This window comes from Gouania willdenowi, chromosome 16 (genome assembly GCF_900634775.1).
Source record: "Gouania willdenowi chromosome 16, fGouWil2.1, whole genome shotgun sequence".
Classification (NCBI taxonomy): domain Eukaryota; kingdom Metazoa; phylum Chordata; class Actinopteri; order Blenniiformes; family Gobiesocidae; genus Gouania; species Gouania willdenowi.
Genome location: NC_041059.1, coordinates 23282439 through 23298422, shown reverse-complemented (window position 1 = coordinate 23298422; position 15984 = coordinate 23282439). Strand labels below are relative to the sequence as shown.

At 41.7% G+C, this 15984-nt stretch overlaps 1 protein-coding gene and 1 pseudogene across 23 annotated transcripts in view; both read right to left on the bottom strand.

Annotated features, from left to right (window-relative positions):
• The window catches only part of LOC114478369 (focal adhesion kinase 1-like), a 68615-nt gene that overhangs the window by 2036 nt on the left and 50595 nt on the right, over positions 1 to 15984 (bottom strand). For 12 of the 23 annotated variants that reach the window (XM_028471393.1, XM_028471392.1, XM_028471384.1 and 9 more), the window contains 9 exons: positions 15786 to 15974; positions 14727 to 14852; positions 11326 to 11385; positions 9404 to 9443; positions 8814 to 8917; positions 8552 to 8560; positions 2498 to 2653; positions 978 to 1058; positions 758 to 843 (listed from right to left, as the gene is read on the bottom strand). In XM_028471393.1, coding sequence (XP_028327194.1) covers positions 758 to 843; positions 978 to 1058; positions 2498 to 2653; positions 8552 to 8560; positions 8814 to 8917; positions 9404 to 9443; positions 11326 to 11385; positions 14727 to 14852; positions 15786 to 15974 — 851 coding nt within the window. Of the gene's footprint in view, positions 1 to 757; positions 844 to 977; positions 1059 to 2497; positions 2654 to 8551; positions 8561 to 8813; positions 8918 to 9403; positions 9444 to 11321; positions 11386 to 11904; positions 12034 to 14726; positions 14853 to 15785; positions 15975 to 15984 lie in introns of those variants that run through there. The other 11 variants (XM_028471385.1, XM_028471405.1, XM_028471404.1 and 8 more) reach the window with 8 other exon arrangements.
• On the bottom strand, positions 2667 to 6004 carry LOC114478370 (uncharacterized; annotated as a pseudogene).

The window sequence follows — 15984 nt, the reverse complement described above, 5'->3', positions numbered from 1 at the left end:
TGACCACACTGGCTGTTCTACAAGTTACCTGACTAAACAAACCTCTTGTACTATACTGTATATCATCTTTTGATCGAGTTTCCAATTAAAAGCACTGCAGGTACTCTTTAAGAAAGGCACCTTTGAGACAAATACAGGGGCTTTGTTTAAACAACAATGTACCCTTCCGTGAACCCCCCTTTTTTGGTTTTTCTGTTTTAAAACCAACTCAAAATAAAACAAAAAACCAAACAAGCAGTATTTTTCTGTTTTAAAATGAAATCTTGTTTGGTTTGTGTGATATTTGGACACTTAAAGGGAAACTAGGACGAGCGCTTCATTTTTTAATCTCACAAATAGAACAAGTTAAAAAAAACAAAAAAAACAGAAAAACGCTGCTTTTTGGTTTTTCTTTACTTATGTTTTGGTTTTAAATCAGTAAAACAAAATAACCAAAGAACGAAAGGTATACGGATTAAGAAAAAAAGCTGGTTCTTCTTGTGGTTTAGAATAAATTAGGGTAAATTTGATTAGTTTTGTGATCTATAAATGCATATGTATATTGATAAATAACTGTAAATGTACATTGCTAAATAAGCAATCATCTGATGTTAAAAGCCACATGTTGGAGGAATTGTTAATTGGAACTACTGTAGGTCCGACTGTATGAGTGTTGTTTGTTTGCTTTGTTGTGTGATGTGTTATATGTAATTGAACACTGCACTGATAAGGAAGAGAAGCAATGGCTCTATCCAAATAAACATAAACAGATACATACCTGGTCATCACATACTGTTGTGCTAACTTCATTTTGCCAATCAGCTCAGCCAAATCAGAGTTCAGCAGCTTCTGAGCCATCTCGATCTGCAGAACAGCACAAAATGTTACAATCACGCCATCAGAAAGACAACAATTATAGGATAAAACAGCGAGAAATGTCACATTTGTAGCGTGCGTGTGTGTGTGTGTGTGTGTGTGTGTGTGTGTGTGTGTGTTACCTCTCTGTGTGTGCTGGATGGAAGTTGAGGTAGAGTCTCATCCACGGTGGCCAATAACGTCCTCAGAGCCAGACCCACATCCTGAAACACACAGAGGGAAGGATCTGTGGGACTGTTTTTAAACACGACCCTCATTACGAAAAGCTTGGAATGTTCAGTAAAATAAAATGTCATTAAAAAACACAACATATAAACGTGACATAAAAACAAACTTCTTCATTTATAATATAATAAGAAACAGCATATCAGACAATAAAACATCAGTATTTTAACACTTCCCAGTGATGTTGGCTCTATCTGAAAACTGTCCATAACGTTCTGGGAAATCAGGTGCTTAAGTTTAGGGAGAGTAACTTATTTATATTTATTGTGTCATCAAAGCTGCTCCAATCCTTGTTTATGTGAGCTAAACCAGCATCATGCTCCTCCTATTCCAATTTATTAGTATCATTTCTCCACACACCAGTGTTGGAGTCAATTACATTTTTAAATTACAATTACATCTTCAATTATCCATGTTCACTCACAACTCGATTACATTGACCGGCATTTTTTCAAAGTACAAATAAAATTGCAATTATTATTTCCCCTGGAAATCAATCACAATTATGTTCTCAATTACTAAAGTTCAATTACAATTAATCACAATTACTGAGCCTTTAATAAATAAAAAAGCCCATAAATGTAACCTTGATAACGGGTCGGTTTTGACCCATGTCTTAAATCAGCTGTAAAATACACAAAAAATGATATCTATCATCCATTTTGTTTTTCATCTCTTGGTTACCTTGTTAGGCTTCCTAATTACTATTTTTGATTATGGCGTCTGAGCCTTTTTTCTATCACTTTACCCCTAGATTTCAATTTCTATTAAATGATAAAACAATCCTCAAGAAAACCAAAGTGTAAACTTGATATGAAACATAATTTATTAATGGTTTACTAGATAGATCTATGTGTAAACCATAGAACTATAACACAGGTACCCAGTTTTACATTTAATTATAATGTAAATGTAAATGTTCATGTCAATTACAATTCCAAAGTCAATTATCTAAACTCAATTACAATTCAATTATGATCACAACAACAATTTTTTATTTTTAGTACGATTTCAATTATAATTACGTCATAAATGTAATTTATTACCAATTACGCAGTCAGAATAATAATTGACCCTAACACAATGTTTGTTCCCAGCTCTCTCCTCATAGTATGGTTTAATTACTACATATAAATAACGGTACTGCTTTAGATTAGACAGTAATCTGACATTTTCTAACAAAAACAAGTTCATGTGGATCTTGTCGGGTTCTTTCTTTCTGACTATGGACTCTATATGTTGTTAAGCACTTTGAGATGACTTTGTAAATAAAGTTGAATTGAATTGAAGCCCTGAGGCGCTGCTGCAGTGTTGATAACCACATTCAGAAGTTGGAGGATAGACCTGTCTTAGGGTGATGTAAATAAACTAGTAAAACTAAAGCACAGTGGGATACTAAGGATCAACGTTTCGTTACCTTGACCATGGGCACGTATTCCTCTGGAGGAGCTGGTTGAATCTTGCTTGACATCTCAATCACCGCTTTGACCAATCCCGTCACGTTCTCGTACACTTTGTCATTGGAGCGGTCCAGGTTGGCCGTAGGGGGCGGGCTTATCTCCTGAGGCTGCAGCTGGACAATGGAAGGACAATAAAGATATGAGTGAATGATGGTTACAGAGCACAGACGAAGAATCCGTGAGAGGAACACTTTATTATCTAACTCTCAAATCCCTTCAAATGTGTTAGATGGAGAAGAAAAACGATAGAAAATCATTAAAGGAAGAAACTAGTATGAAGGAAAATTAGAGGATTAACGGTTAAACTAAAACAGAAGTTAATACATAAATATATATCTAACCACTAGATGGCAATACAAGCTTGTTGAAATCACTGCTGATTTGTCCAACCCCAAGGTTCCCAATGAGGGTACGCAAATTGTCATAGGGGGTACGTGAATAGTATAAATCATACATTAAGTATGTAAGGCAGCAACAACATCCAAGCAATAAGTGACATGTCAGTCCCTGCAGGATTTGCTCTTTCTTGTGTAAATTGTGTTAAATAATTGCAAGAAAATTGACTTTTTTGAACAATTTTTAATTTAAAATGACTGCAGTCATGGGAAAAAAGCATGGGTAAATTGCGATTCTCCAAATATTGTGGAATATACATTGAATTTGTGTATTTAGATATCTGAGATATCCTAGCTGATTTATCTACAACTGAATTATTGGGTAATCTGGACAATAATTTATGTTTTTTCTGTCTTTTTAACTTTCTCCTGCAAGCCGAATTTGATAGTCTAAACTAAAGGGCAAGATTTGTGCTGTAGGGCTACGTTGTAGATGACATTACATTATGTTTTTTAAGTGTACAGCCGTAGGGGGTACATGGCTTCAAGTTAAATGTCTGAAGGGGTACGGATACTGTGAAAAGTTTGGAAACCACTAGTCTAACCTAAGAAGTCAAACATTTATGTGTTAACAGTGTAATGAAGTCTCTTCGGGTCCTTATATATGAACAGCCTTCAAACGGAATAGATAAATCATGGAGAGTTCTTCAAAACGACTTCCTCACAGCACACAAATATCCATCTTACATTTACAGGAGTTTCTAAAGTGATTTTTGGGGTGATGTTTGTGACTGATTTGGTTTCAAGGCATGAGTTCTGCCACGGACTCTCGACTTGTCGAGAGGTCACCCTTCCTTCTATCCTTACAAACAAAAGAGTTAAATGATGGATGAATGAAGCACAGCTTCACCTTTTCTCTATTATCATGTGACACCGTTGTCAGGTAAAATCCCAAAGCTCGTATGACACTAATTTTGTGTTGCAAAGTTTTGTACATGACAATCTTACAACCACACTTCAAAGACTGAGATTATAGAGTGGCAAACATCTTTTCATTCAACAGAAAATGTACATGTGGCACAAAAAAGATCAAACTCTGTCCTTGGGTTGCCCCCCTTTTAAATTCTAACACAACACTGATATTGCAGCCTTGTCGTTTTTGATGTCGTTCTGATACTAAATCAGCACAAATCATCTGTACTAATTACATGTTTTGTAGTGTGGAATGTGAACCGTGAACTGCCACCTTAACGTGGTGGGGTTGTTTGAGTGCCCGAATGATCCAAGGAGCTATGTTGTCTAGGGCATTATGCCCCTGGTAGGGTCTCTCATGTCAAACAGGTCCTTGGTGACAGGTCAGACTAAGCACAATTCAGAAGACCCTTTATGGACAGTATAAAAACAAGGACCCTGGAGCCAGACCTGGGCTGAGACTCGAATGCGAGCGCCTGGTGGTCGGGCCTTTGCCCACGGGGCCCGGCCGGGCCTAGCCCGAAAGGACGATGTGGGCCCTCCCTCCTGTGGACCCACCACCCGCAGAGGGATCCGTAGGTGTCGGGTGCAGAGAGGACTGGGTGGCGGTCGAGGGGGGTGCCTCGGCGGCCCGGTCAGCGTCCACAGCTTCTGGCTGTTGGGACATGGAATGTCACCTTGCTGGGGGGAAGGAGCTTGAGCTTGTGCGGGAGGTTGAGAGGTACCGGCTAGATATAGTCGGGCTCACCTCCACGCATAGCTTGGACTCTGGATCCCAACTCCTGGAGAGAGGCTGGACGCTCCACTTCTCTGGCGTTGCCCGCGGGGAGAGGCGGCAGGCTGGGGTGGGCTTGCTTATTGCCCCGAGCTCAGCCACCACGTGTTGGAGTTCACCTTAGTAAACGAGAGGGTCGCGTCCCTACACCTTCGGGTTGGGGACAGGTCTCTCACCGTTGTCATGGCCTACGGGCCCAACATCGGCGCAGAGTACCCGGCCTTCTTGGAGTCCCTGGGAAGGGTACTAAACGGTGTCCCGACTGGGGGACTTCAACGCCCACGTGGGCTGCGACAGTGAGACCTGGACAGGGGTGATTGGGAAGAACGGCCTCCCTGATCTGAACCCGAGTGGTGTTTTGTTATTGGACTTCTGTGCCAGTTACAGTTTGTCCATAACAAACACCATGTTCAAGCACAAGTGTGTCTATAAGTGCACGTGGCACCAGGACACTCTAGGCCGGAGGTCGATGATCGACTTTGTAGTTGTATCATCTGATCTCCGGCCGCATGTCTCGACACTCGGGTGAAGAGAGGGGCTGAGCTGTCAACCGATCACCACCTGGTAGTGAGCTGGATCAGCTGGCAGGGGAGGAAGCCGGTCAGACCTGGCAAGTCCAAACGTGTGGTGAGGGTCTGTTGGGAACGTCTGGTGAATCCCTCTGTCAGTGGGGTCTTCAACTCTCACCTCCGGATGAGCTTCTCCCGGATCCCGAGGGAGGTGGGAGACATGGAGTCCGAGTGGACCTTGTTCTCCTCCTCCATTTTCCGTTCGCACCTGTGGCCGCAAAGTCTCTGGTGCCTGTCGCAGCGGCAATCCCCGAACCCGGTGGTGGTGCCTGGAAGTAAGGGATGCCGTCAAGCTGAAGAAGGAGACCTACCTGGCCTTTTTGGCTGGTAGGACTCCGGAGGCAGCCGAGAGGTACCGGCAGGCCAAGCGTGCTGCAGAGGCAAAAACTCGGGTCTGGGAGGAGCTCGGAGAAGCCATGGAGGAGGACTATCGGTCGGCCTCGAAAAGATTCTGGCAAACCGTTCGGCGCCTTAGGAGGGGGAAGCAGTGCTTCACCAACAATGTTTACAGTACAGGGGGAGCTACTGACCTCAACTGGGGATGTTGTCGGGCGGTGGAAGGAGTACTTCGAGGGTTTCCTCAATCCCACTGCCACGTTTTCCGATGAGGAAGCAGAGGCTGGGGACTCAGAGGCAGACTCGCTCATCACCCGGGCTGAAGTCACTGAGGTGGTTGGAAAGATCCTTGGGGGCAGGGCTCCGGGGGGTGGATGAGATTCGTCCTGAGTACCTTAAGTCTCTGGATGTTGTAGGACTGTCTTGGTTGACACAACTCTGCAACATCGCGTGGCAGCTGGGGACAGTGCCTCTGGATTGGCAGACCGGGGTGGTGGTCCCTCTCTTTAAGAAGGGGGATCAGAGGGTGTGCTCCAACTACAGAGGGATCACACTCCTCTGGGTGCTGGAGAGGAGGACCCGGCCGATAGTCGAACCTCGGATTTAGGAGGAACAATGCGGTTTTCGTCCCGGTCACGGCACACTGGAACAGCTCTATACCCTTCATTGGGTGCTCGAGGGTTCGAGGGAGTTCGCCCAACCAGTCCACATGTGCTTTGTGCATCTAGAGCAGGCTTTCAACCATGACACTCGTGGTGCCCTGTGGGGGGGTGCTCCGGGAGTATGGGGTCCGGGGCCCTTTGCTAAGGGCTGTCCGTTCCCTGTATGACCGCAGCAGGTGCCTGGTTCGCATTGCCGGCAGTAAGTCAGGCCTGTTCCCAGTGCATGTTGGTGTCCGCCAGGGCTGCCCTTGTCACCGGTTCTGTTCATTATTTTTATGGACAGAATTTCTAGGTGCAGCCAGGGACCGGAGGCAACCCGATTTGGGAACCTCAGGATTTCATCTCTGCTGTTTGCAGATGATGTTGTTCTGTTGGATTCATCAAATCAGAACCTTCAGCGTGCACTGGGGCGGTTTGCAGCAGTGTGAGAAGCGGCTGGGATGACGATCAGCACCTCCAAATCTGAGGCCATGGTTCTCCACCAGAAAAAGGTGGCTTCCCCTCTCTGGGTCGGTAGAGAGTCCTTGCCTAAGTGGAGGAGTTCAAGTATCTCGGGGTCTTGTTCACGAGTGAGGGTCGGATGGAGCGTGAGATCGATAAATGGATCGGTGCGGCATCAGCAGTGATGCAGTGAGTCGAGGGGCAAAGCTCTCAATTTACCGATCGTTCTACGTTCCTACCCTCACCTATGGTCATGAGATTTGGGTAATGACCGAAAGGACAAGATCGCAGATACAGGCGGCTGAAATGAGTTTTCTTCGCAGGGTGGCTGGGCGCACCCTGAGAAGCTCAGTCACTCGGGAGGAGCTCGGAATAGAGCCGCTGCTCCTTCACATCGAAAGGAGCCAGCTGAGGTGGCTCGGGCATCTGTTTCGGATGCCTCCTGGTCACCTCCCTCGGGAGGTGTTTCAGGCATGCCCTATTGGGAAGAGGCCTCGTGGAATGCCCAGGACACGCTGGAGGGACTATGTCTCTGAGCTGGCCTGGTGTCGCCTCGGAGTCCCCCCAGAACGGCTGGAGGTGCTGTGCGTGGATCGGGAGGTCTGTGCATCTCTGCTGAGACTGCTGCCTCCACGACCCGGCCCCGAATAAAAGCGGAAGGAAATGGATGGATGGAATGTTAAAGGCTTGAGTAAATGATAATACTCAAACAAAGAACAATAGTTAACAACATTATTTATCAGGAAAAGCTGAGTCATTTACTATATTATTAACCTTTTATTTATTCAGTTCATTTCCGACATGGTTGCAATCACAGAAATTCATTTTGACATTCAGAGCAAAATCACATCATTTTTTTTTTTTTTTTGTCCTTTTGCATGCCGGAAAGGGCGACGGAAAAAAGCATTATGCTTTTTTAGACAAGCCACACTGTGTAACTTTTGGCAACTAGGGGCGCTAGACCTGTAACTTTCGCAAAGATCAACAGTCAGTCGGGCCAGCCTCCCTTGTCTTTTGGTGGCGCTCCCCCCACTCCCTGACCCCCTTCACCAGGGGTCGGCGCGGCGGCCGGGGGTGGACGGGGGACCCGGTGTGCGCGGGGCAGTGTCTGGCGCCGGGTCTCGCCGCTGTCTTTTTAGCCTCCTCAGAAGCAGTTTTAAACGTTTTGCTTGCCTCGGCCATGACCAGGAGTCAAACAGGCGGAAAAATACTAGCAAAAGCTTTAGCCCAATAAGTATATTGATTGATAGTGCCAAGTGTTGTATATTGACCTGAGGAATCATTTAAAATAACTCATATGGGTCAACTCTTTAAGTCAAAAAGTCTGCTGTGTGCCTTTAAACATAAGAATATTCTACAATTGAATAAAATAAACTAAAAATAAAGGAGAAGACCCGGAAAAACAAGATCAATAAATCCAATAAAAACAAAACACATTATATTGTAGTTTTTAGAAGCAGGCTGATATAATCCGGTATTAGGTTTTTTGCTGATATCGGACCAATAGCTGATATCAATATGGGATCAGAGCATCCATAGTTACTAGTATGTGTTCAGCTGTGATGTTGTGAAGGACTAACATGCTGCTAATAAACAATTCATTCCTAAGACTTTTGAATGCACTGAGAGGTTTAATATTAGCTCTTACTAAGGATCGGTGGAACATCAAAACACCTACAGGGCAGCTTACCTCCAGAAAGAGGTTAAACATTGCCGTTTTAAATCATTAAAACTAGTGGGATGTGGATCTTTGAGGGGAGACTAAATCAACATGAGGAATAATTGTGGATGGAGACAAAAATCTAAACTTTAGAAAACGTGACCAGCTAGAGTGAGACAAGTAACGGACTGAATGGAGGAACAGATGAGTCAACCAGACAAGACGTACAGTAAACACACACGCAGACAGTGTGCTGCTTACCCGCCAGGGCTAGGGGTCAACAGTAAGGCAGGGGGGCAGTGGAGGAGGAGAAAGGAGGAGCAGGAGGAGGAGGAGGGAGGGTGGGGGGAGAGACCAAGCAGCCAAAAAAAAGATAAAAGAATAAATGTTATCCCTGCAAGCATTTGGAATTAAAAACACGTACTGTGTAATTTGGTGTGCTCGTATGTTTGTGGGACTGTTTTAGAATTCAGTCAGTACGTGTGTGTGTGTGTATGTGTGAGATCAGTGAACATGTGTGTACCTTCACTCCGTCGTTGTAACTGTCTCCTGTGTTTAGACAGGCCAGGGTGCCCACTTGGCTCTGAGCCCCGGGTCGTGGGGGCTTCTTTGGGGGGGGCACATGATCTGCAGAGGTTTAATAGTGAAGTCAGCATCGAATGTGTACAACTCTCTGTTTCTCTACTGCTTATGACTGAGAGGGAGAGTTCTGGTCACTTTATTGTTGATTTAATGTTTTTAAAGTTGTGTTTTTTTTGTTGTTTATTGTTTTTCTGTTGCACATAGCACATTGAACAACAAATACATTTACCTGGCCTTGCAGTACTCACTGTTTTACAGCTTCATACAAGGTTTAGACCTATCATACTTGGGCTTATCCATATTTTGGACAAATATATTGGACTCATTTGCAGCAAGTTGACAAATTGTGTGTGTGTACATGTGTGTATGTTACGCACTGGAGCGCTAGTAGCAGTGTATGTCTTGAGAGGAAGTATGAAAGTTGTGTGATGGCATTTGATTTTATATTTGGAATAATGGGAACAAAAAGAAGTGAGTAAAACAAAACTGGTTATGTGAAATAATGACAGCAAAGTAGAGCTCTTTTTATACCTGCTTTACCAACGGGCTGGTATATGTGCTGGTTACCTGTCTGTACAAACAAACAACAAAACACTGAATTAGTGTTGCATCATCAAAGGTTTTGCAGCATATGAAAACTTTACAATCCCAAACCACCCACACTTACACCTAGCCAGAAATACCCATAGTCTACTTTAACTTGCTTGTCACACAACATTGAAAAAGCTGTGTCTGTTTTCAACATTGTGTTAAAAAAACAACAATTCTTCTTGAAAAGGAATACTAACACAAGCAAAGCTGAAAAAAAAAAAAGAAGAAGAAGAAAGTCCTGCAGCTTGTCTTTATGGTTTGAAGGTTGGGAGCGGAAAGTCTTTGTTACATAATCGCTTTCTTGCTTTCTGTTATTTCTGTAATTTAGTTTTTGACACTCAGACCTTTAAAAAGCCATGTTGCTATTGGAGTGTTGCGGTCTGACAACGACCAACACTGAAATATACTTCACATTTACACATAAATGCACATAGGAATGCTTGCAAGGCACACGCAGTAAAAGATTTTCCCACCACAAACCACAACCATTCAATGGGAGGAGGAGGAGGAGGAGGACAAGCACAGAGATGAATTACTGAGACGAAAATATCTTGCCCGTGGCAACTTCACGCTGCTACAACTGTTCTCGTTGAAGGCAACGGACAGCAACATGAAGGAATTAAACACAAAGATAAAGGAAAAAACAGACAGCAATGTAAATGTAACAAAAGATAGCAAATTAAATTAACTAAAAGAACAAAGCATTTGCATTTCTTTAAATTATTTTGAACAAACCAAAGAAAAAGGATGGAAAAAGGATGAATGAAGTTTACGAGGCCTGAATATTCTAGCATACCCTTTTCTTAAATTTAACAAAATAAAAATACATTTACTGCCTCAAATGACAGAAACACTAACAACTTTTCTGACTATAAGAGTTTACCGCTATGAAGCTGTTAGTGAGCTCTGTTAATGTCTTTAAATAGATAAATAAATACACTCTTTTATCCAGCAATAAACAATATAACAACAAATGCCAACAAACACATCATGAATTAAACTACAACAAAATCAATACCAATCTTCCAAATTAAAAAAAATAACTAAATGCAATTGATTTTCAACTCTAAATTATTATCTGAACTCATTACATTTAGTCGCTGGTGAATTTTGAGGAACGTAAAAGTTTGTGTGAAATGACAATAATGTAAAAATAATTAATTAAAAGGTTTATCTATGTGGGAGGTTAGGAAGACAACCATTGAATAATGTACTTAGAAGTAATTGTCTAAATAATAATAGTTAAATAATGTATTCAGAAGTAATCGACTAAATAATAAAAGTTACATGTTTTAAATAATGTATTTAGAAGTAACCAACGAAAGGCTCTACAGTTTAAGTTGAATAATATTGTATATTAAGCTCACTAAAACTCAAAAACCACAAAAAATTCTAAAGGTCTAAATTTAGAGCTAAAACAGAATATGGCGTCTTAATGAACGCTGCGTTTAAATGAGTTTAGGCACTGAGGAACGCAGCCCTTGAGAACTCAGTTAGAAAAAAAAATTAACAAAACATTTTTTAGCCAAAAACAGCTCAACAGATTGAGCACATAATGTCGTTCACTGTTTATTCTGAGTTACTGTGAGAAGTCATTGACCTACAAGCTTCTGACCCTTCATCTGACCCTTCCTCTCTCCAGCGGGTCACTTCCTGTCCCTGCATCGATCCCTTCTGCTCCAAAACAAAACAAACACATTCTGCAGCCAATCTCACTTTCTAATCAGACATTCTCAACATTAAACACACTGAAAAGTAGGAAAAAACTCTCTCTGTCATGGGGGTGGGGCTAGTGAACAGTCAGGATTCTGCGGAAAAACAAGAAAAAGTCACAATTTGAGGACAAAAGAAGGGTAACCTACTGGTGGTTGGAGTCCATCTTCACGGTCCAGGCTTCCTCTTGAGCTCCTGGTTTCTGGTTTCTAAAGATACAAAAATAATAAACATTAGACCTCCATATCAACAGTGTTCTACAGCTTCTCAAAGTCAATCAACACAAGTTAGAGACTCACTGAGCGCGTTTTAAACATATGTCGACACAAATATTTCTACGGCACAAAATAGTCACGGTCATGAAAGAAAATAGTTTTTCCTTAAGATGGAGAGAAATTTGTCAGTAGTTCAATGAGAGACGACTTAACTCAATAATTACTTGGGAAAAGACTGAACTGTCGCACTAAATGCAGAGTGATCTATAAATATAAGGTGAACAAGGACAAGCAGTATCCAGAAGCTGGATCTAAGATTCTAGCAAAATACAGTAATCGTTTATGAAAGAAACAAATTCTACGATCACATCATCAAGCTGTACGTTCATACACTCATCCTTGGCATACCAGTGTTTCCAAGACGGACTTAAGCCCAGCATTGCTATGACTTCAATGTTTCCTGATGAGTGTTGAGACGTCTTGCTCAATCCTCTGATCTAATGCTGTTTCTACCTTCGCTGACTGTCTGAACGCTTTCCGGTCTGTCTGCTCCTTGTGTTGTCCTCCGTGCCAGTGGTTTCATCGGGAAAGAATTTGCGTCCAGTTCTCGCTTCCTGCCTCCAGCATACTTATAATCAGACTCTGATGCACAGAGTGGGAGAGAAGGAGAAGGAGAAGAGGAGGAGGAGGAGGAGGCGGGAAAAGCCCAGTGGCAGTGAGTTGTCAGGTTGTGAGCTTGTTAATCCATCCTTCCCAAACCATTTAGCCTCTCTCCACTCTTTCTCTCCTCCCCAGTTGAATCGACAGTGTTACACAAACCATGCTGGCACACACACACGCACACGCACACAGTATGCATGGGAACACATGCTGTGCAAACACACTCAGAGCTCCTTCAGTTTTTAAGTCATTTCGTGTGCCGTCACTTAGTGGTTGTGGGTCCAAAACAGACTGTTGACAGGCCCATCAGCTTCTGTAAGCTATCATTAGCCTGAATTCACACAGGCCACACCCGCCAACAAATTCTCTCCATCTCACTCACGCAACAATAATCAAAGTACCGAGCAACCATCCTTCACAGCTCCTTCAGTGACTGTTGATGGAAAAATGGCTCCATAGTGAAAAGTTGATCCATAGCAAACCTCTATTCTAACTATTCTAATTGAGGACATAATCTGTGTAAAGAAAGTAAGGCTTAAATATAATCCTTTTAAAATAAAATAAAAATGAATATGATGGACATTGTTCATACACATCTGTGGTATCAAAGTAATCAATAGACATTTTGATTGTTTTTAAATATTGTGATGTATTTTGTTGGGTGGGGCTTAGCCTGGAGGCAAACCACCATACATATATATATACAAACACTTACCGTACTGTTAGACAATGTGGAGCGATGTAGCAACGTGGCGGCCATCTTACCTCAGACAACTGACAACTGAGTAATCTGAGCTTAAACAAAAATAGCCATAACTCCATGAAATATTTACGTATTTACAAACGGTTTGCCTTATACGTAGGTATGCCATATGATGCTTGTACATGTTGAAATTGCCGCTTGCCGTTTGAAAATTGAGCAAGTTGAGGTTATTTAAATAGTACATGCACCTTTGACATTGATGTAATGAGCGGGGCCAGCTGTCTGAGGTAAGATGGCCGCCACGTTGTTGAGCTACGCTGGCGAATCCTGCTTGCGTCATCTAGTGTTTATATATATGTCGAAAATAAACTGAATAAATAAATAATTAAATAAAATAAATAAAAATATCTATGCTTTAGCCAGCGGCGTTTCCTCTTTTTGCCTCCAGCCACGTCACTTGTAGACGTGGGCCATTAAGGGGTCTATACAGTGTTTTTAAAGTTTAAAGTTTGTTATCAAGGTTTCTAAATAATGTATGCAGTTGAGGTTAGAGCACGCACCCTGGACACATTTGCACAGCCAATTAGTAGGAGTGTGCTAAATGCTAATCATAAACTAAAGACAACACATTTTGTGTTTGATTTTGGATCTACAGGTGAGAAAAACTTTTATAATCCATAGATTAACAATTTATTCCATCCCTATTGTCAGCAGACAGTTATTAAATAAAGACAGGAAAAGTATATTAGGACATGCAGTGGGTATAATTAATAAATGATGCCATGCATGCATGCACACAGAGTAATAAGGGACTGAAGGCATCACTGCCTCTCAGTGAGAACTGATGCAGTGTGAACATGCACAATAGACACAAATAACACCCAACAACAACAAAAAATTAAGAAATAACAAAAGCAGCCTTTGTGCGGCTTTTTGTGCTTATTGGAGGAAAACAATTTCCTTCCCCCAAAAGAGGCAAATAGACAGTTTATCCACAACAGGACCAAAGCCCCTATACTGATTGATTAAATGGGGGTTAACCAATAATATGGGAAACATCTGCTCTCTCTATGGTAGAATCCTGATTGTATTTTTCCTAATGCAAATCAGAACCAAATCCCCTTGATTAAAATAATTCATAGATGTCACGTTTAGGTAATTCTGGATTTTACATTGAACAGGATACCCAGCTCCTCCGTTTCTTCTGATTGGTATGACTTTTAAAAGTGTTCTGAAATTGCTCGTCTTATAATAAATATCTACAGAGGAGAATCAGTCATGCATCCAAAAAGGTTAAATGAAATTTTACTCATCTGATATCGATCATAATAGGTCATAGTGGTGACGCACCGCTTTGAAGGCTTTGTGAACACTCAGAGTTCACTGTTGTAGTTAAGCTCCACCACGCTTTAATGTCTCTCCTTCATCTATACTCAACGCCCACCACTGTCTATCCCTGTCCTTTGGCATGCACCAGCTCCAGCTGTTATAAAGCCATATATAAAAACTTTATAAAATATATAAACATATAAACACATTTTACTCTTATTTATAATCCCGTGTTTTCAATATAATTAACTTAAATTATTAGATTATTTTTTATCCTGCTTCATCCACAGTGAGTAGAGAAAATGAGAGAAAAGGAATGACGCATACTGTAATAATGGACAGGTGTGTTTAAGCCACTGCAGACCCTCATACTAGCTTTGTTGTTTTGTGCATTCTGCATTTTAAACCACCGACTAAACAAGTCAACAGGAAAATTACTTTCTGCCACCTGCACTGATGTCAAAGTAGTACAAAGAATGTGTTAGAGCACTTATCAGTTTTAGATCAACACCCACATTGGTATGGGTCGTTTGCAGAGGAAAGAAATCTGACCATACATTTGCAAATGAAAATAGAGAGTTAGGATTGTTTCTTACTCGCACTTTAATATAATAATAGTCAATGTGTATGCTGTGTGTGTTACCAGCAGCCTTTCCTCCTGTTCCAGCCACCTCTGATCCTCCGCCATCTGCTGCTGCTGTATTATCAGCTGTTCCTCCATTAACAGGCACTGCTGGCCTATACACTGCTGCATGTCTACTGCCCTGTCCTACACACACACAACCACACACAACCACACCAGCAACAAAGGACAAGGACGGCACACAAGACATGCACACCAACATGGGACAACAGAGGAACATGCACACACATGGAGACAGACAGACATATACACCAGACTGATGAGGGGCTGAACTCAGATGATCAACTAACAAACCCTACTAATACTCAATAGTTTTTTGTATAGTGCGTTTTAGAGAAAAAAAAGAAAAAAAAGGAAAATTAAAAGAATAACAGTCAAGGAACTAAAAATGTAAAAGGACAATGTCACAAAAAAATGTGTTTGCACAAACAAGTTTGGGAAAGTCATTTTTTTTAATCATTGGAGAGATTCAGAGTTCCAGATGTTGGTGTTAAAAGTAAAAAATGATCCATCACCCCATGGTCATTGCCTGTTCATAAAAACCTTCTGCAGACTTTGCCATTTTAGTGACCTTATATAAACTAATGTCCTGCTATACTTCACAACAGAGAAATTAATTTAAAAAAATTTACCTAATATTCTCACATTTATGCACATAAACATGTCGTCACCCTCATTACAAAAGTCATTTTGTAGTCTTTTTGAGATTGAATTTTATTTTTTTTTTTAAATGTTATTTTAAAAAAGTTTTTTTTATCAAAATGTTTTTTAATATAAAAATACCAGGTACATGAGTTAGGTATAGACATCTCAAAATGGTCCTAACAGGTCATCCCTTTACTTAGAATTTACACAATAATTTCATTTTTTTAGGCTATGGTATACCTGAACATAAATTAAAATCAAACTAAAGTATTGTTATTATTCCAACTGAAATATTTTGTGTCTTTTTTCCATTACAAAATATCGTATCGTTATCGGGAGCCCATTATTCTCTATCGTATCGTATCGTGTGTCGCTCCACCCCTATTAAAATGAATTGGTTTGTTTGAGACTGACCTCCATCGCAGAGCCCCAGAGGGCCATGTCCTGTCCATGCGTTTGGGGCAGGTGCTGCGCGTGAGAGTGCGTGTGAACGTGGTGGCGAGGGTGTGTGTGCGCATGGTGTGTGTCCATCATCGCAGCTGGTGGTGGATACAAGGCACTGGGCACAGACGGTAGGGTGTGGGGTCCGGGATAACCAGCCATCTGAGAGGAG